We start from the raw sequence: 22,635 nt of genomic DNA, 5'->3' as shown, positions 1-22,635 counted from the left end.
TACCAGTTGAAATAGCTTTAAAGGACTAATTCAACTCATGTAATACAGTTTTCCAGCTGCCAAAAAGTGACTGCCGTCTTGCATTGACAGAAATGTTATTATTGCATCAAAATGACCTGATTTTATTTACAAAAGTTACATGATAAAGATTGTAGCCTATAGGGTAAAGGCAAATAGATTATTTCTTTATTTTCTATATAAATCCATCAGTGAATTGTGTATGTCGCAGTCAAAACAAGGATATTAAACAAGGACATACAGCCGAAACAAAGGAAACAGTACTATTTATTATTTACTATTAACTATAATCATCTCAAATGTCAGAAGAGATTACGTCATAAACTGAAAGCATTTTTTTAGTCTCAGTCATTCGCTTACAAGAAATGTCTCACAGACAAACGTTTCCTTTTACTACAGGCATAAAGTTGTGTGTATTTTGTTATGACTGTCTGATCCAGATAAAAGCAGGCACATGACTGAAACACGCAGTTTTTGGCAGGACTCCTTCAGTCAGAGGGAGAATTTCCATGAAAAAAGAAGAGAACATTCACCTTAAAGTGGCACCAGCAGTTGAACTGTTGATGATGATCCTGTAACTAATAATAAAAGGAGGCCAAACAGCTTGACAACAACAAACCACTCCCTGAAACTGGTGCTCATGATGCAGAGAACGTGTGTCTGCATCTGTCCCTTGTTTTTCCTGGTTTCAGTTTAATGTGCATAATAATGTTTGTGTGATGCTCATGATGTGTTTTAGCATACCTACATGTGAATAGATGCTGTAAAGGCCTGTAGAGGCTGGCTGCATCCTAAATGATGCTGTAGGAGCAGAGCTCCCAAGAATTCATGATATGTGGACTGAAAGAGGTCACCAGATGATTATAGTGAATAAAAAACAATATAATACTTATGTTACCCACATTTAGGTTTGTTTTTTCTGATTTCTCTCTAAATTTTGCCTTCTTTTTATGAAATGTGGCCTAACTTTTTTGTCTTCAGGCCACTAAATTTCCTCTCGGTTAAAGGGTTTTCGGTTCCTTCCCACAGTCGTTGATTGCTTGCTCATAGGGAATCTAAAAGCAACTTTGGATTAGTGGGTTCTCTGTTCCTTGTTTAAAAATCATAAGGTCTTTACCTTACTATGTAAACTGCATGGGATGACATTTGTTATGAACTGGTGCTATATAAGTAAAACTGAAATCGAAATTAAATTCAGTCACATGAAACAATCCAGAGGCAAAACTCAAAAGCTGAAACTCCCCATGTGTATGCTACTATATTTTAAAGCACGACAAGCCAAAATAGTTGAGAACCAAGGGAACATAAGGTCACCCGAAACTGCTTTTAAAGAAATCCATGTCTTATTTGTGAAATTTGGCAATTGTCTTCTCATCAAACTTCACATTTGAAATAATTCCGCCATCGCCAACAACCACATGCACCATGATGCAACAGGATGTCTCATTGTGGTTTCTGAGGATGTTTCAGCTCTCGGATGAAAGGTGAAAAACTTTAAGGACCAAAACTGGAGTTGCTTTTGATGAAGCTCTTAGGATTACACAGATGTCTTGTTTGTCATTTCATAATAAGGGTTCACACTGAGGTACTTGAAGAATGAATGAACACATCTCTGAGCACTGTCATTTTTTAATGTTGGGTTTTCTTCTTACATAGTAACACTTTACAACAAAATGTATTTGGTCACACACGTGGTAGATTCTGATCTGTCTGACATCTTCGGGAATATTTATCAAAAAATATATATTTAAACCTTTTTTAAACACAAACTCTCGAGTCAATAGACCTGATAATGTCTAGAAACTTATCTTACTAATTTCAGTTTATGAGAAAAAAAACCACAAGAGTCACAGAGTTGTTGGCCAGTTCTTCACACTTATTCAGCGATAGTACAATTTGAAAGGTCACTTAGGAAAAAAAATCATAAATAGACACATCCTGATGGACTAAACAACAGAAGGAGCTGGAATCAAACAAGATCACAATATTTACTGTTGTCTTTTATTTTGAAATATACTTTGCCTTCCAGTAGATTTAAATCAAACATCTAATTCATTCAAAGTATAAAAAAGAGCCTTTGCTGTAATGGCTTTACAAAAATACATACAAAATATAATATAATAACTGTGCAGAAGGGGGGTAATGTCGGGAGATCTACAATATGTGAAACAACTGAGGAAGTGAAAAAGCCTCCATATTCAACCAGCAATGGGTATTCTTAAACATCTAAAATTTAAATATCAAATGGCAATAATGGCACATGATACAAACTAGATAGTAATCATGCAGTGCTTGTTTCAGCTGGAGTCAGCAGAGGAAGCATCTGAATCCTGAAACAGCCCCATGGAATAAGATCAGCTTGTCTTCATAAAACCGGCCTGCTGAAGCTGCTCAATGACAACAAGAGGACATTTATCCTGAAGCAACATTTTCATCTCACTGGGAATTCTTGCTGCATCTGTACAAAGATTGTTGATATGAAAACCTGCTTCTGCAAGGAAAACCTATAGGTCCAGTTTGAAAGCATTAGAATTGATAAAGTTGCATAATTTTAAAGTCCAGTCTGCGAATCTTCTCGATAGATAAAAACTCTTTGCTGGTCAATGGATGTATGCAGGTGAACACCCTAGTATTTTCCTTTGACAGTCACCTAGAAAACTGATCCACATCCATTTGTCCTCATGATGTCTTGTGAGTTAAATGTGACTCCACATTTTCACATTGTGGCACAGTTACACATAAATATGTATTTCAGGGTCCATAAAGTTGGAGGATTAGATGTCGCCCTTCATCTCTCCTTGAATTTTTTGGACAATATGCGTGAGGTCCAGACTCTCCGTTAGCATCTTCAGCAGCATTTCGTCATTCTGAACCCCTTCCATGAACTCTTCATAGGACAGTTCACCTAGAATTGAGATAAATACAAACATTCTTCAACATTGGTAACAATAGAGATTCAAGTGGTGTGAATAATTTGCACAAATTAGCATTATTTAAGGAATTTCAGGATTAATGAAGTTTTATCTTACACAGTTAGACTGCAATGCATAGATATAGATGTAGCTGTATATACATAAATAAATAAATATATATATATATATATATGTATATTTATGGCTATAGATGGAGATGGATATATAAATATAGATGTAGCTGTTCATAGAGATATAAATATATAGGTATAAATATAGATATACATATGTGGGTATATAGATATATAGATATAAATATAGATATTGATCTTGATGTTGATGTAGTTGCTTCGATGGTGATACAGTTCAGTGGTCTTACCGTCTCCATTGATGTCAATCTTGTCAAACACCATGTTGGCAAAGTCCTCTGCTGACATCTCATGAGGAATTCCATTGATTGCTCTGATGGACTAACCATGACACAAAGACAGCAGACAGTGTTGAAAACTGACACACATTCTACTCCTCTGCTACATTTTCCAGCCAGCAGATGTCAGCAGACTGTCAGCTTTGCCTCCACACTTTGCACCTCTACAGTCTGAGGTGGGATTTCTGTCCCAGTCACATCTAAGTGGTCTTAGCAGGTTGTTTCAGGACTTGGGATATTCTCAGGTCTGTCAGTAAGCCAAGCTTTAACGATGTCATAAAGGCTCATGCTCACCTTAATTATAAGCAGCAGCTCCTCGCGGTCAATGCAGCCGCTCCCATCTATATCATACAGTTTGAAGTACCAGCGGAGCTTCTGCTGCACCTTTCCCTTCAGCACCAGGCTCAGAGCAGCTACGTACTCCATGAAATCAATGAAGCCATCCTGGAAAAGCACAGCAAACAGTCAACACTGTCACTAGCAGGGAAATATTGCATGTGAGACAATGTAAGAAGCTAGCAAGCATTGATCACTGTTGCTTCACTATTGAATAATTTGTTTTAAAGTGATGCTGACCTCATAATGCATTCCTAGATGCTAAAAGGGTCAGATTTATGGCTGAAACTCATTCTCAGTCAGTGGGTGTACACCTGCCACTAGTTCACATGTGTCCATAAGGAGGTAGCAGTAGTCTAGTTTAAGGTAGTAGGTCAGCATTGGCAGGTTAAGCTCCCCCTGTAATAGGCTAAGTTCTTCTGAGACAGAAATAATTTTTCTTCCAAACAAAACACAAGCAGACAATGACATATATCATCATATAGTTCTGTTTGTATACATTTCCCTTAACCTTTAAATAGACAGGAAAATATAGTTGTAGAAGCATAGCAGCATATTATTAGTGTGAGTAGCATTATTCATAACAACAGGGATCTAATAATAAATTAAATAAATAATTTTTGAGTGAACCAAAGCTTTTTCTCTTTGTGTACAATGGATATAATCCCCAAAGTCTGTCAATGCAAAAAAATATAAAAAGCAACTACTCTTTAGTAATCTTTAACATTCATCTTTACTCACACAATAACATTAAAATAAATGTATAATCCAGATAGAATATAAAAAGTTATCTTACATCATTCATGTCAAATGTTGTAAACATGGTAAGCACATATGCATTTGATGACTCCGTCAGATTCTTCAGACCAAAGAATTTTTTGAACTCGTAGAAGGTGAGAAGTCCTGATGGACACTCGGTCATAAATTTTCTGTACCACTGATGACTCTCGCAGGCCTGCAGTTCCTCCATATCCGGTCCATTGCTGTTTCCCATGTCTGTTTTTTAGGAATAAAAATATAAAAAAGAAAAGGAAAAGAAAAAGTCATATAAAAACCATAGCAGGAATGTATTGTATCCACAGAGCCCCTTCAGCATCAGTTTGCGAAGTGAAACCAGCAGCAGGAATCTCTTTGGGCCAATCGTCTCTCTGTGTGAAAAGCTCAGAAGCTGTAATCCACTTTGGTTGTTAGTGAAGACTTAACTAATTAAAGAGACCTAAGAGCAGAGAAAAATCCTGCTGTACAGGATGACACCAGCTGCCAAAAAAATAATGGGTGAGATTTCTGACAAATTGATGCACTTTTATCCGTTCTTGGATAAATGTGCATTATTTAGATTAGTGGACATGAATAAGTTAACATCATCAAGTCATGATTTCTTCTCAATAAATGACTAAAAACTTCTTCCATGGTTTGTTTTTTCACCTAATTTTACTGCAAATGAGGTGTGATAAATAATCTTTGGTAAATATATACTCCACTGTATTGCAATGAGATGTGAAAACAAGGTGTCCCATATATTGGTGAACTTGAATAAACAACAGTGCTTTTGCTTCTATTTCTGCTTGTCTTTAGTCTCTGCTTTGTATACATGCCCACATGCCAGGACAGCAATATCAATGCTGACATTAAATATCTGAGCCTAATGGGAATTTCATGTGTTTAACTGTTTTTTTGCTATAAACCACAGCAGCACAAAAATGATATCTGGACGTGACATGGAAAGTCAGGAGATTAAAGTCTGGACGTTTCATCTATGAGTGCATAAATCATATTCCACAGCAAAGTAGCCAGTAGTTGTTTTTCAGTTTGGAACATTGTGGTGGATGAACCAACAGACAACACTGCCGCTTCCAAAGCCCCCCCTGCAAAAAAAAAAAAAATCTTTTTAAAGCTGATTGATTGCATGTGGAGCATCTTCCTCACAGTCTTGTGAAATGTCAGAGTGCTGTCATTGTCCTACAGGTGAAATAAAGGCCACGGCTGGAGTCAACTTCAGTTCATTCGACTCACTGGAAGCTGGGCCTTTCGTCCGCACATCAGCCAACGCTGTAAATCTGTTGCTGCTCTATTACTGCAACTTCAACAGTGAGGGATCAACGACACTGAGGAGAAACCAGGAGATAAACTCAGAGGTTCACACAGGTTCAGTCTGCACGTACAATGTATTTAGAAAGTTAGTTAGAAAGCAGGCAGTTTTGCAGCTTTTGCAGATCATTGCAGTTCAACAAAAGCTTCAAAATATACTTTCATGAATATTTTTTCCTTGATCCTTCTCGTGCTTGATGGCTCAGGTTCCCCTGGTTTCACAGGAGGAAAGACTGTCACTGGGTCAGACTCTCCATCCACTGTCAGATCTGTTTTTTGGCCTCAAGAAACTTCAGATGTAAGAGTGATCGACGTTACAGCAGCATGGTACAGCATGTTAAAGGCTCAGTACACTGAGCTCTTACTTAATAGTATTTAGCTACGCTTATAGCTTCGTGAGGATTACTGATTCCATCACTAGATGAGAAAAGCATTTCATTTAATTTTTTTAGTGGTTTGTTTAACAGGAAGTGTGCACATTAATAAAACTAGTTAGCCATAGAGTCTTCCAAATGTATCTTCCACCTCTAGTCTCTGGGCAGTTGTTACACAGCCACCATGAAAAAGAATATAAAGCTAAACCAACAATGGTAAGGTTCGGCAGCATTATGATGTAGTGACTGAAGTATGTAACTCGATCGTATTACATCAACAAACATAAATCACTCTGAAATAGTGCAATGAAAAGCTGGTGAAAGACTAGCACACAGGTACACAGGAAACAGACTGACAGCAGACAACCACTACACAACACAGACAGACTGAAAACACCATCTGCCAATAAAATAACCATTACAAAGCCTGCAGCAGCGTCTCTCTTCAGAGACACTTTCACTATTAATCTGTACAAACCGCAGACCTTTATATAAAATAGTTTTTACCGGAGCTGCTTTGTATCTATGAAAATGAAACAATCATGTGGGTGTGCGATCCTGCAGTACTCTGTAAGTGCTGTGTTAGTAACTGAACACATTTTTTCCGCACAATAAATTTTAGTTCAGATTTCAGCTGTACTCTCATTCCAAGTGAGTCATTGTAATGGAATACAAAAATACTTTTACAGCCTTCATTTCCTTTTACTTTAAGTTCTGTAGAAAAATACTGTGAACTTTGTACTCAGTTTGGATTTTCCCAGTCTACAGTGATTTGTAGCAAAAATGGCAACAAAGGGGAACAAAGCCAATAAGAGAAAATTAACTGTTGCCGCTGTGGTCATATAAAACATAATTAAACTTTTATTACTTGTGTAAAGTGTCTTTATTAGTTTAAATAACATTAAAAAGTATTTTTGTCACTCGAATAAAAGTCTCTTCCCAGAACAAGCCTAATGTGCTAACAGGTAACTAAATATAAATAATAAAATGACTCAAAGAGCTCAGTGGGATGTTAAACTGTCACCACTGGTGTCTGATTCTGGTCAGAGCTGTGCCGTATGTTGGGCTCTGTAAAGCAGTAAACATTAAAGGCTCATGCCAGCACATTCTTCACATTTCAGCAGACGGCATGATGGATTTCCACCAAGGACAGAGGAACCGGATGGACCGGTCTGGTTTGTCTCCAGTACAAACTGGGTTTAGGTGCGACAGACAAAGTTGATAGAAACACTGTGACTGTAGCCAATAGGAGGAAAAGACAGACTGGTTTTTGTGGACAGCATAAATATTTTAAAAATCCTGCAGTTATGTAATTAAAGGCATGAGGCCTAAACTAGTTCTAGATTCACTTCTGTAACTATAATTTATGTTTATAAGTGTACATTTGCCAATCAATAAATTATGATTTGCAAAATGTACTGCAAGTATCAACAGGTAATGACCTCAAACTAGCCTCTGTTATTGTTACAATATTATGTGTATTTAAATGGGATGATTATTTGTTTTAGCAATCTTATGATTTTACTGTTGCCAAGCAACATAAACAGTGAATTCTTACTCATCTTATCAGACATCTGAAATACTGATTCACTGCTGTTGTCTGAAACTTTCAACCACATCAGTTATCCAGCATATGTATATTTTATTCTTATGGTATTAACAAAAAGTGCCTCAAATTTGGTTTCAAACAGTAAATTACAGCTGGATCTCATCATAAGCTTCCAGGATAACTCTGAAGTAATAAGAGTTCCTCCCAGGAAGTTTCACCTGAAATCATTACTGACGCTTTCTTTTCTTCCCCCTGTTGCCAAGTCTTGCTGAAAGGGATCTTGTGTTTCTCAGGATAGTTGTGTAAGGTTTTTATCTTACTATGTAAACTGCATCGAGATGTAATATGTAGTGAACTGGCACTATATAAATAAAATAAGATAAATTGAATTAAATCTGGTCAAAGGGGATGCTTAGATAGACTGCTGATAGACTGTACTTTGTACAGATATACTGTCTACTCTCTACAGCAGTCACCTAATCTGTTACAACTGTGAAATGCATTGCAATCCAAAACAAGGCTTCTAAATTTTCAAAAATAATGATGATTCTATTTTTCTATTTAGCCAATTATTAACTTCATAATGGGATTGGATAGCAGTGTGCTGGACTGCATTACATTTAATTTTGTCCAATGTATCAACATACATACAGTACATAACAAAGAATATACTTACAGATATATTATTGTTATTATTGTTGTTGTTGTAATTTAATGCACAGAGACACTAGTCACTGTAGCTGTAAAATTAAAATAGTGGGGCAGCAAGTAAAACATTTCCCTCTGAATTCTGGTCAGTCAAATATTAAGTAGCATAAAATTAAATGCTCATGTAGAGTAAAAGTACTCAAGATCTGCTCTAAGTACAATGTTGGAATACTTAAAGAAGGTCTTAACAGCATCTGAATATAGGAAAAATGCTTCTGGAGTGTACTCCATAAACAAACATATCGACTAATCTCCTTGGTTTTAGGGCAGCGACAGAACAAAGGTGGTCATTTAGCTCATATTCTCAGTGAGTGAATGCTGCTGTAGGGCAGCTGTCAGGGGGTCGGCTCAGCCCGAGAGGATCCTTGATCCTCTTTAGTCAAGGCTCTTCAGCATCATCTTTACAGTTATCCTGCTTACATAAGTCACATGCTTCACCGTCTTTAGGTAAGTAATACCATTGGTTTCAGATTACACCTGAGCAATGACACAGATTTCTCATAAAGATTAAAAAACGGATTCATAACAGAAACTTCATTTTCTAAATTGACCTAATAAGCAACTGAGCAAATACCCAGAGGGATAAACAGTAGAACAGTTACTGATTAGTTTTGTTCAGGCTTCAGGCAAACATTAAATTAGAGAACATATATCTCTACTACAGACTAGATCATATGAGCCTCCGATTTGTTTACTAAGTATAAAAATTTTGATCGCTTCCAAAATGGTTATCCCCCATGTTTCTAATACATCCGACCAAATGTTGCTCAATACTTCTTCTCAAGATGCTCAGAGTTTTACTGTTTTGCTTCAGTCACCTGTACAGGCCGGCACATATATATATATATTTTTTTTTTACAACCTTTTACTCCAACAGTTTTATGTTTCTCTTTCTATTTCATTTTATTGTCACGTTTTTACAAACTCCCTTTAATTTGTGTTATGGTATTGAATGTGCATCACATAGAGAGATGCGATTCAAGTGGATTCGTATAAATCACTTCAGTAAAAGCAGCAAAACACACAATAAAATACTCAGTTACCAGCAAAACTGCAAAAGTATAGTCAGTAAAAAAAAAGAAAAGAAAAAAGAACCCTGTCACTATCATGTTACTTTTACTGATGCATCAACACATATGAGTAGTTTAGTTTGACGAATTGATCACGTTTTGTACTTCAAATATCATTTCCAAATATAGTCTGCTGGTACCAAGTAGCAATTAATGACATTGTAAACAGATTAAAGTTGTATTTTAGTGCAGTGCTGAAGGTATTTATGATCAAATTTATAACCCCTTTTTTAATTATTATTTCTCATCAACATCTTATTTTCTGATAGTGATCCATGCAACATAAAATCTCACCTGGCTGCTTGCAAACCTGCTGTAACTGTGCCCTACTTCTGTTTATGATAGCCTGCTTCCTCCAGCCACACTCCCATCATCATCATCATCATCATCATCATCATCATGTAGACCACCGTGCTGCGAGGAGCAGAGGATGAGGATGATCTACAGCAGCTCCTTCATCCAGCTGGTGAGGTTCGTGCAGGAATGTGTCTGACAGCAGATCCTGGGCCTCACCTGCAGCTGGGAGTGGAGCACCAACAGGGAGGCGCATGAAAGCAGCAGCAGTGGGCGGGGTTTGCTCCATTTTCTCTCCCCGTACAGAAAAGTTTGCACCAAATCACAGGAGCCAGGTTCACCTGCGGGCCCAGCGGTACACCTGTCGCGCAATCTCGCCACCCCTGCGCTTCGCCTCGGATTTATCTGCCGATCAATCATGTGCCAATGATCCCCGCCGAGCCGTAGACTGCAATCAACTGATCAATAAGCATGAAGAGGGGGCCGCTGAACTTTTTGGGTCGAAAGAACCAATCTCTGTTCGACACCAATATCAAAATGAAGGACATGGGTGAGTACAGAGCGCACAGGCCTTATTGTGCACTAGAATGAAGAGTTAGTGTTTACATGGAGCTTTCAGGGAAGAATAACACGACCTTTGGACTTGGTGTTGAAATGGACAAAAGTTGCCACGAAGCTCCCATATGTAGACTTAAGATCAACTGATATAAGTGAATCCTAAAGGAAATCTGAACGTTATTTACTATATTAGTGTTTTAAAAGATTTATTTTGGTGAACAGGCAGCAGCAGATCTCACTGAGGGAATGTGAAAAAACCATGAATGTTATTTAATGTTAATGTTCCTCCTTGAACAAACTGGGTGACCTCACCTATTTGTACTGACCTACCCTTTATTATATTAAAAAAAATCTGTCCACTTAGATCTAACTCATGTCATTTAGATCCAGAATTCTGTAATTTAAATTTTAGCTGATGTGTTACTGAGTTTGGGTGTTGTTCACTTATTCCCAGGTACACAACAAAATGATGTGTAGTGGTGATCGTGATGTCATCTTGAGGTATTAAAGGTGAAATATCTGATGATTGGACAGATAAAAACAAAAATCTGCTACTATTTCATTAATTTTAACTAAATATTAGTAGAACACATATAAGAAGTTCTATAAACACCACAAGACCTGGTCAAACTGTGTCGGCTTTGGACAGAGTTGCAGCTGAAAGCTGTAAAAAAAAATGATAACAGGATCGTAATCAGATTTTTCTCACAAATTATCAGAAAGTACACTATTGCAAAGTGCCCACTAGTCATATGAATGATGACCAGCCATTGCTTGAATGTAAAGCCACCTTCCAGATCAGGAAATGACAACCTGCACGCTTTATCTCAATATTACAGGAGCTCAAATCCTGGGGAATATCTACTTTTATGAACTGATATCGGATAAGTGGCTCAGCTCCACGGAACATTAGTTCCATTTGACTGGAGAGAGCAGTAAAAAAACAAGCAACTGAAATGCAAAGTTGCAACATGAGAAAGAACATTTGTGCATGTAGATCGGGATGGGGTGCAACAGGGAAACTAATAATTTGGTTAGACTGGTTTAACACCACAGAGGATTCATCCTGTAGTGGGTCACACTGAGTTGTCACATTTTCCTACAGTGACATCATCATTTTATTGTGTTTATGAGTGTGTGAACATCGTGCTTACTGTACTTTATGACAGAAAGAAATGTGAAGGAAAAACAACACTTTACTTTCCTTGTTTATAATATCGTCCTCTTCAGACGCTTTCTCTGAAACCCTGATGAAAAATGCTGCCTCAGAGAGCTGGAAGAACACAGACTAAGTGCCTCTCAGTGTCAAGTGTCTTTCATCAGTCACTTACCGGACAAACATGTCTGACATTGGAATGAACAGCACAGGAACGTACTTGGTTTGTTCTCTCCAGCCGACTCCAGTGACCTCTGATATTACCGATAGTTTAGAACTGTCACTGTTTGTTCTTCTATTTCTCAAGTTGGTTACAGATACGTTTAGTTACTGGGACTTTGCCTCACTGCTCTTTTTACTCACCTGCCCCTGCAAACTGGATCTAAGATTATATTTGATTTCAGCAGAAATGAAAGTGAGATATAGAAAGACAGGTCATTGTTTTCTCTCCAGTTACAGGAGGGACTTAAAAGATTGTAATTATAGAAATAATCTATCAACCACATTGACTTAAAAGTCAGATCATTATGCTTCACTGTTTGCACTAACAACAATAAATAGGTAAAGACATCTGAAAGAAGTGTTTAATAGTGAGACAGTAGAATGAGTGATTTAAGTGGATTTAACTTAAGTTTTTCAATCAGTACAATCAGGCTGACAAGCTGTAAAAACAGATAAACTATTTGGAAATAACACTTTTCTTTAACATTACTGTGTTGCACGCTACAAGCTGCGTGGCTGTAATTAGCCTCAGTTGCCACCATGTCTGAGCTTTCACTGCAACACAATGGTGAGATGTAAATAAAGACGACATTCATCGGTTCAGCTTTGTAGAGCTATTTTGTTGTCAGCAACAAGCGGCCACAAAGCAGATCCTCAGGTTGACTGACAGCTGGTAATAGGCCACTTTGGTGCAAACACCATCTCATTACCTGCACAATTAGGGTTACTGTGTCCTACTCCAACCACAATGCTTGTCCATTAGGGCCAAATTCTTCACAGAGTTCTGAGGAGAAATGCTAGGTCAAAACTGTCTAACATCCTGCTTTACTTTTACCTTCAGATAATGTGGAGTTGGTGCTGGAGTCCTCTGCAATCCCTGAGTCAGGGACGGCCAGCGTGCGAGCCAGACCCACAGTCAAGCATCACTCTGTGAGTATCTCAGTAAAGCTCCATAGTTTACATGGATTTTTACGTTCATCGTCCAGTTTCTGATGCTGAAATAACATGAGATTTGCATGTGGACAGTCTTCACCCTATTGGCTGAACTGCTTAACCCTGCAAGTGAAAATGACTTGATAGTGGACAGTTTAGTGTTTCAGCAGTTCATTCGGGGCTTAATTTTTCATATCTCATTGATTAGTGATAATGTTCACATTTTTCTTGGAATAGGATGTTATCTCGACATGTTGTCCACAGCATAAATCATCAGGGAGACTGTTTTGCAGGTCACAACTACCGCTGTAACTAAAGATTGTTTTCACTGTCAGTTAATTTATCATTAATCAGTGAGTTATTTGGTCCATAAAATGCCAGAAAATGGTGAAAAATGCTAGTCAGTGTTTACCTAAGACCACAATGAGAACCTCAGATGTCTAGTCTATGGTCATACAGAAGCAAAACAGAAACAACTCAAACAAATTATTCAATTATCAAAATAGTTGACAATTAAGTTAATTGTTAATCACGAAATAATTACTCATACCCAGTTCCAACACACTGCACGAAAAGAGCAAAAACAGAAAAAACAATATCACATTTGCACTACGAAGTTACTATACGAATTAGAAACTTGTGATGTAGTCAGCAAATTGTAGATGAAATAGCCATACTGTGTATAAACAGCATTGACAATACTGTCAGTAGCAAAGAAAGTGTTCACTCCAGCATTAAGTTTAGTTGTGTCCTACAGTTCATTAGCGTAGTTCCATTTAATGCTGCTTCTACTCTGCTACATGTCTGAGGGAAATATTTTACTTTTTAGTCAACTAAATGTATCTGACTATTACATATACAAGTTAGTTGACAGAATAATATGTCATAAAAACATACAATGAGCTTAACAAGTAAATACACTGTTAACCCCACGCTACCCTTGATAGCAAAAATTTGCAGTTCTACTTAACCGCTTTACCTTTTGATGATTAGAACAGTTTTTTGCACTTTTCCTTAAGTATGATTTTAAATTCAAGACTTTGCATAAGAGTTTATTATGTTGTGGCATTGATATTTTTCATCCATAAGTATTCCACCATTCTGTATTGCAAGAGACATCCCAACATGCTCCTATGAGATAGTAGTTCATTTTTAAGTGGTTTGGGAAGACACATCTTGACTCATCACACTACATTAGCAGTCCATATGACTGACAGTCTTCCCGTTTTATCACCATGGTGCAGATATAAATGAAAAGCTCATCTGTGCTCTGGTTCACACACCTCACGTCAGTGTTTGGGAGTGTTCTATGAATGCATCTGAGGCATGTGGCTGTGGCACACCCAGCAGCACAGGGGCAGGACAGCTCTGATGGCTGCGACAGATGAAAGTGAGTCACAGCGCAGAGAACAAGCAGATGAAATCAAACTGGATCATAAATCGTGTTTAGCAGCGTTCACGCCTTTCCAAGCAGCTACGTAAGTGGGATTATTAGAAAACAGAGTGTCATTGAGGTGTGATATTAAGTAGATGTCAGACAAATTTATATTCTTTAATGTCTTAGACTCTTAGATTCTAAGTCATTACCAGCCTAAAGTTGAAAAAACTGCTGTGAGCTTTTTGCTTTATTGTATAAGCTGATTACCCAAAGGGGCGGCAGCAGACTTGCATCATCAGCTGTAAAAATATGCTGCTGGAATGATTTTCTGCTCTTTTGAATGCCGCATACCATGTCAAAAATCTTGTATTTGTATTATGTCAACACAGTCTCTGTTTGTTTTTGGTGGTGTTTGGGCTGAGGAGAGAATAGAAACTCTCTCTCCCTTTTTTTTGTCTCCTCCCTCCCTCACAAAGACCCAGGTATCTTAGTGACAGCCTGCAATTTTCTCAGCCAGGCCCGCTTTAACAACAATGTGTTGAATAATAGGTGTATCCTCTGATTCACCAAATCTTCCTCATGGCTGAAGTATGTGAAAGTGTGGTGTATAAAATGTGACTGTAGTGTACAAAAATGTCCTCTAAAAGCCTCCACCTACAGTTTCATAGTGATGGAATTTTTTTAAAAAAGTCATGCATTTTCATAAAGAATGTATTTATTGCAATGTTGCTTTACAGAGTTAACTTAAAATGATCATAAGGTGTTTGAATCACCATATTGCACATTCAGATACTTAGCAGCAACTTTTGTAATATTGCTACTATTAATGTATTATGTGTCGAACATTCTGGAATTTCAAGAGAACATTGACAGAACTGAGAACTGGTTTGTTCACCTCAAGAGTGAAAAATCCACCTATAATCCCGGATGTAGAGTTTATCTGATCTTTACTGCTGTTCTTGAATCATGCTTTGTTTCTTGTGTCAAGGAGTTTGAAAAAGCCCCCATCTGATGGTGTTTGATTTCTTCCTCACAGTCCTCGTCTGACAGTTTTCAAGGGTTTGCCGTCCCAACACCCAAAGTCCCTCTGCTCCCCCCAGTCAATGGGCCAAAGATCAACGGTTCAGGTGAGTGTCCAACTACTTCTATTATGTACTCTAAGTTTAACTTAGTAAAAAGGCTAGAATTCATGTATTTAACCTCAGAAAGACCCGGATTAATTGTGGTGTCTTTGCTCAGACTCAGTTGATGGATCACAGCAATTATAGCAAGGGGAAAATGCCGGGCAGGTAAATGTTTGTCCAGGCAATTGCTCAATAACCCTCCTGAAAGTGTCCAAAGAGCCGGATGGTCAGCATATTTACACAGTGGGAGTGTTTGCATTTATAGGAGGAAGCGAATAACAGGCATTTCATTTTAGTTTTGATCAATTCTGAATACTAACCTTTTCTCATATAGTATGGATGTAAATTCTGTAATGTTGGGCAACATCAAATATTAAATACTGTTTTCTGCTCGTGCGCCACAGTGTACAAAAGCAGTTATTCTCTGTTTTCCTTCACAGCTCTTGGAAGTCACTTGTCCAATGGATCTGTTATATCTGTGCCTGACATTGTGGAAGGGGAAATTTTTGTTCCTCCTCCTCCCTCTACAGCACCTCCTCCCCCTCCTGGCAATTTCATCCCTCCACCAGACTTCTTGGGCGATTTGAACACTCTAGACCCAGCAATCCTTCAGCCTCCTCCTATGCCTGCACCAAAACCCACTTCACTAGCACTGTCCATGGAGGAAGAGGATTATTCCTTCCTAAAACCGCCACCAATGGCTCCACCAAAGCCTCCATCTACTTGCTCTTCTGGATCTGCATCATCTATACCCATTTCTACTCCATCACCAGCCATGGTTCCTGAGCATCCAAGATTTGCTCCACCACAGCTCCCTACAGAAAAGCAAAACAAGACTCATAAGATGCCACCCCCCAAACCCATTAGATGGGCTTCCGTGTCCAGCATTGATTCCCCACCACAGTCTCCTGCACCACCTCCCCCTGTTCAGACTCCCACATTGTCCACCTTCAATCCCCAAAACACAGCAAAGCTGTATAATGCTCCTAAGACCTCAATTCTTGGTGGGTATGAGGATCGCGACACAAAACGTAAGCAGATGTTGGTTCTGGAAGACTCTGGGTCTGTTAACTCTGCGCCGGTGCTCATCCAGGTGGATGGGAAAGCCTCTAACATGTCTACACCAACTAAACCAGTGTCCAAAGATGTACAGGAGATAAAGGCTAACTTACAAATCACCCAGCCTCCTCAGGTAACTGTACCTGAGATTAAAAAGGAGGCTAAAACAGAGACGGTTTCGGTACCGCCAGAAATACCCAAACCAGTCCGGTCTCAACCTCAGAAGTCTCCTCAGCTTATTGCTCAGGTGAATTCAGAGCCCATCAAGAACAAAACTGATGAATCTACAAGTGCCGGCCACAGATTCAGTCCGTTATTGGATCGTAAACTACGCAGCCTGAAGACTAGTGAAACCAGTGGGGCAAGAGACGGACATGCAGCCTCTCCGCTGGCTCTTTTAATGGCAGCAAAGGAAAGAGACAGACACAGATCGACTCATCACTCCCTGTCACCGGAAGACAGTGCCAAGAAGAATGAGCCGGTGAGTGCAAGCATCCACCCGAGTGACACAAGTCCCAATTCCTTTGTTGTAATCCCGAGGTCAGGTTCATCATCTTCTCAGACATCCACAGAAGAAAAGCTACAGGCGAGCCTGAAACCTGCTAGTTCTTTGGAAAATACACAAACTGTTCAGTCTCCAGAGAAATCCAGAAGTCCTGCAGTGATAAAGGAACAGCCACCATTTACCAATCCAGCTCTCAGTAGGATCACAGCAGCTGCATCTCCAACAATGAGCAACCTGACTGAGCAGAAACAAAATTCACAACAAAGTCTCTCAAAGTCCAGGGGTGTACAGCCTGAGGACAATAAAGAGGAGTTAAATTTGCCATTACTCCCTCCACCGCCAGAGTTCGACGATTTAGATAACTTTATGGAGCCGCCGCCGTCCATCCTTCCTCCTGACCCTCCTAGGAAAAAGGCCCCAACACCAACTGTGAGCCTTCTCACTCCAGCTCCCGTTCCATCTCCTCCTCCAAATCCTCCAAATCCTCCAAAACCTCCACCCCCAGCACCTCCCAAACTCCCACCTCCTGACTTCCATGTCAAACCAAAGCCACAAGTCCAAATAAAACCCAAGCCTGCCCCCACTCAGCTACCAGCCAACCTCACACCCAGTCAGTCCACTCTTCTGAGCATCTTACAAAAGAAGATGCTGGAAATGGACCACAAAATGGGTCCAGTGAAGGACACAGAGCCTGGTTCTGATGACTGGGGCTCCCCTTTGTCTGATGAGGACGGTAAAATCCCTGTTGTACCCAAAGCCAAACCGCAAACCAAAAGTTTCCCTGTTGTCAACAAGGCTGCAACCTTAGACATGAGGGAGTTGGAGAATAAAGTGGCCAGAAAATATCAGGACACCTCACCAATCAAAGCTCCTACTAGGTAAGAATTCTCACCTTTTAAGTTGAACTTTTCATTTTTTGTTACTGTCCCACTCACAGTGTGTTCTTCTTTTCAGCAACGGACCACAGTCAAAACATCAGTATGGCATGACTTTCACAGTTCGGCCTGGAACCAAACAGCCCATTACTCTTGTTAGTAAAGGGGAACCGTAGTTCTGTGGAAATTGAACAAATCTGTTGTATAAAGCGCACATTGATTGTATTTTTTAAAATATACATTAGCAGGAATTTGAATGGCAGGGTAAAGGCACTTTGAATAAATCAGTTACACAAATATGGAAAAAATGTCTCATAAGAAAGATTTGCTCAGTTATGAATTATTGAGTGCACTCTGTCAAAGCATTCTCTTTTACATTTTTATATATTGTATACATTTTTTAAGTATCACAAACAGGTGGACTATTTTTGAAGATTTTTTTTTGCTGCTGCTGCTACTTTTTTCAGCGTAGAACTATATGTTGCACATGTTGCCTTTCAACCACGGCTTTTAATCAGTCTTAATTCCACTTGGGTAATGTAGAACATAAAGTTTTGATTGTAAAATACAAGATATTTGTTGTTTTTCATGTTATTTCACTGTTACATGTACATGATGTAGGTCGACTGGAGCGAATCCAAGTTAATCAGATGAGTACTCAAGTCTGTTTCTCATATTTATTGATCTAAAAAGTGTCAGTATATAAGTTAATTTACTCCAGTAAAATGTGTTAGTATAGTTGCATTTTGTTATTAATGTACATATCTTCAAATAAATTTTTGATTGATTGATTTTGATACATATGTTTGTACAAAATTAAAATCGAAGTTGGACATTGTAATATGTAGTTGTATGTACACGTTAAGGTTATATATTCATCAAACTGACTTCCATGTTCATTCACAGCAAATGCTGTCCAACAACTCACCGTCCGGAAAATAAAACCAACCAGTTACTGGATGTCTTTGGTGTTTTTTGTGTAAAATGTAATCTTTGAGTGCATGTCAAGATGTCTTAGTACAAGTGTTTATCATCATTTCCTCTGTATGAAACTCTTGATGACATGATTCACGCAACATATTCATTATTCACATCAGCTAATACATTATCTAATATCTCCTTATCAACACTGCACGAGGATATGATAACTGCTGACAGAATCAACTGAGATGTGGCTCAGACTGTAGGTGCAAATCAAACACGCATCATACTAACAGAAAGAATACGGTAACAGAGGATGTTATTGCTTTCAATAACAGCAGCACCGAGTAATAATTTTAAGATTCTGCAAAGAAAGAAATTGTTTTCAAAGATTAAATTATTAGCTGAGGCAGATTTTTCCTTATTTACCAAAACATGTCAAATCACATGTAATTTGACAAACACAAACACAAACACGGTTAAACTGCTGGTACCATCATGTGTCCATCATTACAGCATCCCAGGCCAGACCACAACATTAGATCTCAGATGAGCAGTGACACCTTAGCAGCCACTTAGTGAAAATCACTGCTGTAATCTTGTTAACTTCTGAGCTGACCGCCCACACCTGTCTGACATAAACACATAACACACTACCCTCCTTTGACCCACCAGTGTCGAACTGGGACCTGGATCAGCCACAATGTTTTCTTGTATTATGTGTCCTCATCATTAATCCCATAAACACAATATAAGACTCTTTACTTCCTCAGTAAATTTAGCTTTAGCCGTCTGAATATTAAATTTCAGGGAACACAAAGGAATATCAAAAAGCTCTTGCTATTACAACATTAAGTTACCTTTAATGTAAAATAATGCAATACAAATGAATTGCCTCAAATTTAATTACACATGGAAAAATGCTTTACAGTATGAAAGATGTGGATAGAGGCCAGAGTCTAAGGCCAGACTGGGAGAGCAGAAGTCCAGATATTGTGCACATATCTGGAGTGGTGAATGACGAGATGCTTCAATCCTTATTTCCTGACATAGAACACTTAATTTTTGAGATAATCTTTGTCATGTTTCAGGTACAAGAGGGAAAGTACAGATTGTGTTGGATGTCTAAGAAGAGGAGCTGTTAGCTCCAGCAGCTGAACCAATGGTGTGGTGAAGCACGAGGTGATCCCAGCCCACTGTGGTGAGGCCGGTGGAGCCGCTATGCAGCCAACACACACCTTTGACGAAGTCCCGGTGTCGCCGATCTCTGTGTCTACAGAACAAGAATATGTGATTAGTGTCTTTAGTAGTACAGGAGACTGAGTGCTTTTTAAAACAGTTGTAAACGCTTACATTTCTTGCAGGTCAGTGTTCATAACAGCGAGAGAACAGTCATCACTAACGGAGGCTAGCAAGGAGGCACTGGAGAAAAAAGGAGCTGTTATTTTGTAGAAAAGCAATGAAAGACTACTGTGAGATTGTGACATTATGTATTTTTACTTGTGTGTGGAGAAAGCGAGGCCGTTAACTCTGCGGCTGTGGACGTTCTCCACCCGAGCCGGCTCTGTTCCCAGGAAATCCTTCACGGTCACTCTGCCCAGCTCATCACCTGAGACACAATGAACACATTAAAAACACATACAGGGATCGTCTTTAAAGTACTCAATAATCTGCGGCTGTTCCTTACCAAATGCAATGGTGCTTCTGTGGTGGGGGTGCCAAGCTACAGTGGTGGGGGAGCAGCTGGGAGACTCTACATCTGAGAAAAACAACACAAAGACAGCAATAAAAGATGCATCATAGCATTGGTTGGATCTTGAAGGGATACGATACATTTCCAAGACAGGCTGTTAATAGATTCTTTGATCAATACGATAGAGTCCTGTCAAATCAGTCAGACAAACAACTATAAGTAGCTAGTAAGGTACTTCTAATGACACCGATTTCCAAGATTCTTGTGTAGCTACCAAAAAATCCCAGTTCTGTCAACAAGTAATAAAGTCTTCACTTGGTTCTCCAAATTGAGTTAGGATCAGTTGCTCACCTATTTTTGAGGCAGGTTTGTTTGGCTTCCTTCTGTCCCACATTAACACACGGCCGTCCTGAAAGATTGAGGATAAGATTGCAACAGGTTGGGTTTAGATTAAGAGTGCAGTTTTACAGGTCTCGCCCTACTCTAACAGATATGGTACAGTAATTACAGCTTTATTGTTTTACTGCATGACAATCATGGTAAGAAATTACTGTCCCATCCATTTTCGTGACTATATTGTGTTGACAATAATGCAGACAAACTGTTAATCAGTATCATACTTGGCCACAGGAGATGAAGAGAGAATCATCTGTAGGACTGCAGGCAATGCAATTGACCGGCTGTGTATGCACTGGAGGAGGAGAAAAGTTAGGAGATATTCATTTATGACCTTGGCAGTCTGTTAAGAGTAGATATTGAACAGCCAGCTATCAAATTATTTTAATAATGTAAAATTTTTCACCTGAATCACAACAGACATGATGATGGGCAATTGTGGGATACATGCGGCTAACATTTAAGTGAATGTACTTGCAGTAGTTTGTGTGTCATTAGCAAAAATCCACATAAAAAATAAAATAAAGTCTAATAATCAAAAAAGTCTCGGATCTGCAGAAAAAAAAGGTCACATGGCTGAATGTGGCAACAAAATGTCTGTGTCTGTTGACATGATTGTGAGACATTCAGGTAAAAGTGAGGATAGAGAAAAATGACCTACTTATATGCAATTATCAAAAGGTACAGGTCTTATGACTACCAGAGGTGACTGAACTTTCAACTGTTATTCAGTGGAGAAGAGAGGTGAAATGAAATCTATACCGACACCCGAGTTAAATATTCTTATTTTTTAAGAGAAAGCATGGCCCATTTACTTTTGTCTGTTTGTTGGAATCAGTTTTGAAATGTTCTCTTACCATTGTATGTAGTGACAACTGTCTCCTGACTAAGATCCCAGACTTTAATTCTGTAATTAAGAGAGGACTGTTATTCATACACTGTTAATAAGTGACACATGCAACTGTGTTATATCTGTGTAGAACAATCTAACCGGCAGTCCATGCTGCCAGTGATGGCACTGCTTGCTCCAGGAACAGGGCTCACTGTGGTGACAATATGGTCATGGTCATGTTTGGTAAATCGATTCACCAACAGGCGCTCGTCCTCTGCCAGCTCCCAGAGCTCCAAGGCACCTGCACAGTCAAAACAAATCCAGTTTTTGTAAAATTGTAAGTCTTGTGTTTGATTCAGCTTCTGTTAAACTCTATCTCACCTGAATCTGATGCTACAACAACTCCTTTTTCTGACACCCATTTGACATCTGTGACACCAGCCTCAGTCTGCACGCCGGCTTTGCAGAAGCCCTCGCTAGGGGCCTGCTCAGGGTCGCTGTAGATCCACACAGATCCCTGCCAGCTCCTGCCAGTGAGGCTGGAGGCACCAAGCAGCAGGGTGCCATCTGTGAAGACAAACAAAGGGAAAAGTCAGTTTAAACACATCAGCATTTTACCTTAGGCTTGACAGCTTACGTAACTGAACAGTTAAGAGCCTTTGTTTTCCTTCAGTTCACAGAACAGCACATATTAAAGCTGTGAAATGCATTTTGCTTAAAGATTAGTTTATGTAAAAGCACAATATCTGGCCAGGTTGGTTAGTCTGTGCACAGCTATATGCAAACATAAATCTTGTTTTGGTAATATTCTTGTTTTTGATCATATATGCAGTTTTACCAAAAGACACCTGCAGATCAGTGAAGATGTAAACACATTCAATAACGATAATCAAGCAGCGGCACCACGTGTTTACCACAGTAACCCCCAGCTAGCTCGTCCTTTTCCTACCTGCTCTGTACTGCGCCGCACACAGATGCTTCTCCATGCAGGCTGGAGCATTGGGGGGGATGTTCCACTTGTTCTCCTTGATCATGCTCGTGTCCACTGCACTTTTCATTCAGACAGTGCACTTGAAAATTTCACAAGCTACAGCTCAGCGTTTCTAAAATAATTTAGCGTAGTTTCTACGTTAGCTAGCTAGCTACCGCGACTGTGCAGACAACACAGGTTTCGTCTTTGGTTTATTTATTAAGTATGATAAATGAT

General features: G+C 39.1%; 3 protein-coding genes across 4 annotated transcripts; 1 reads left to right on the top strand and 2 right to left on the bottom strand.

The window, feature by feature from the left end:
- Positions 1-1,629: 1,629 nt before the first annotated feature.
- si:ch211-103a14.5 (guanylyl cyclase-activating protein 1) lies at positions 1,630-10,346 on the bottom strand. Of its 2 annotated transcripts, none has more exons than XM_023280716.3 (5): positions 9,996-10,346; positions 4,490-4,689; positions 3,652-3,801; positions 3,310-3,400; positions 1,630-2,923 (listed from the first exon to the last, which is right to left on the bottom strand). In XM_023280716.3, the coding sequence occupies exons 1-5, from the start codon at positions 10,063-10,065 to the stop codon at positions 2,793-2,795; spliced, it is 642 nt and encodes a 213-aa protein (XP_023136484.2). In that variant the 5' UTR covers positions 10,066-10,346; the 3' UTR covers positions 1,630-2,792. The 2 variants fall into 2 exon arrangements, with proteins under 2 accessions (XP_023136484.2, XP_035808881.1); XM_035952988.2 differs by lacking the exon at positions 9,996-10,346 and adding an exon at positions 9,777-9,989.
- Positions 10,091-18,546, top strand: LOC111575518 (uncharacterized protein C6orf132 homolog). The gene is made up of 5 exons (XM_023280708.3): positions 10,091-10,326; positions 12,554-12,642; positions 15,060-15,150; positions 15,588-17,589; positions 17,666-18,546. Exons 1-5 carry the CDS (start codon positions 10,248-10,250, stop codon positions 17,760-17,762), a joined length of 2,358 nt encoding a protein of 785 aa, XP_023136476.1. The 5' UTR covers positions 10,091-10,247; the 3' UTR covers positions 17,763-18,546.
- A 798-nt stretch (positions 18,547-19,344) lies between these two features.
- On the bottom strand, positions 19,345-22,519 carry wdr77 (WD repeat domain 77). The gene is made up of 10 exons (XM_023280693.3): positions 22,378-22,519; positions 21,810-21,995; positions 21,588-21,729; positions 21,454-21,503; positions 20,821-20,891; positions 20,552-20,609; positions 20,195-20,266; positions 20,008-20,116; positions 19,861-19,929; positions 19,345-19,780 (listed from the first exon to the last, which is right to left on the bottom strand). Exons 1-10 carry the CDS (start codon positions 22,484-22,486, stop codon positions 19,633-19,635), a joined length of 1,014 nt encoding a protein of 337 aa, XP_023136461.1. The 5' UTR covers positions 22,487-22,519; the 3' UTR covers positions 19,345-19,632.
- Positions 22,520-22,635: the final 116 nt, after the last annotated feature.

This window comes from Amphiprion ocellaris, chromosome 5, assembly GCF_022539595.1.
Source record: "Amphiprion ocellaris isolate individual 3 ecotype Okinawa chromosome 5, ASM2253959v1, whole genome shotgun sequence".
In the NCBI taxonomy this organism is placed as follows: Eukaryota; Metazoa; Chordata; class Actinopteri; family Pomacentridae; genus Amphiprion; species Amphiprion ocellaris.
The sequence above is the reverse complement of the archived record's forward strand: the minus strand, read 5'-3'. Positions and strand labels throughout refer to the sequence as shown.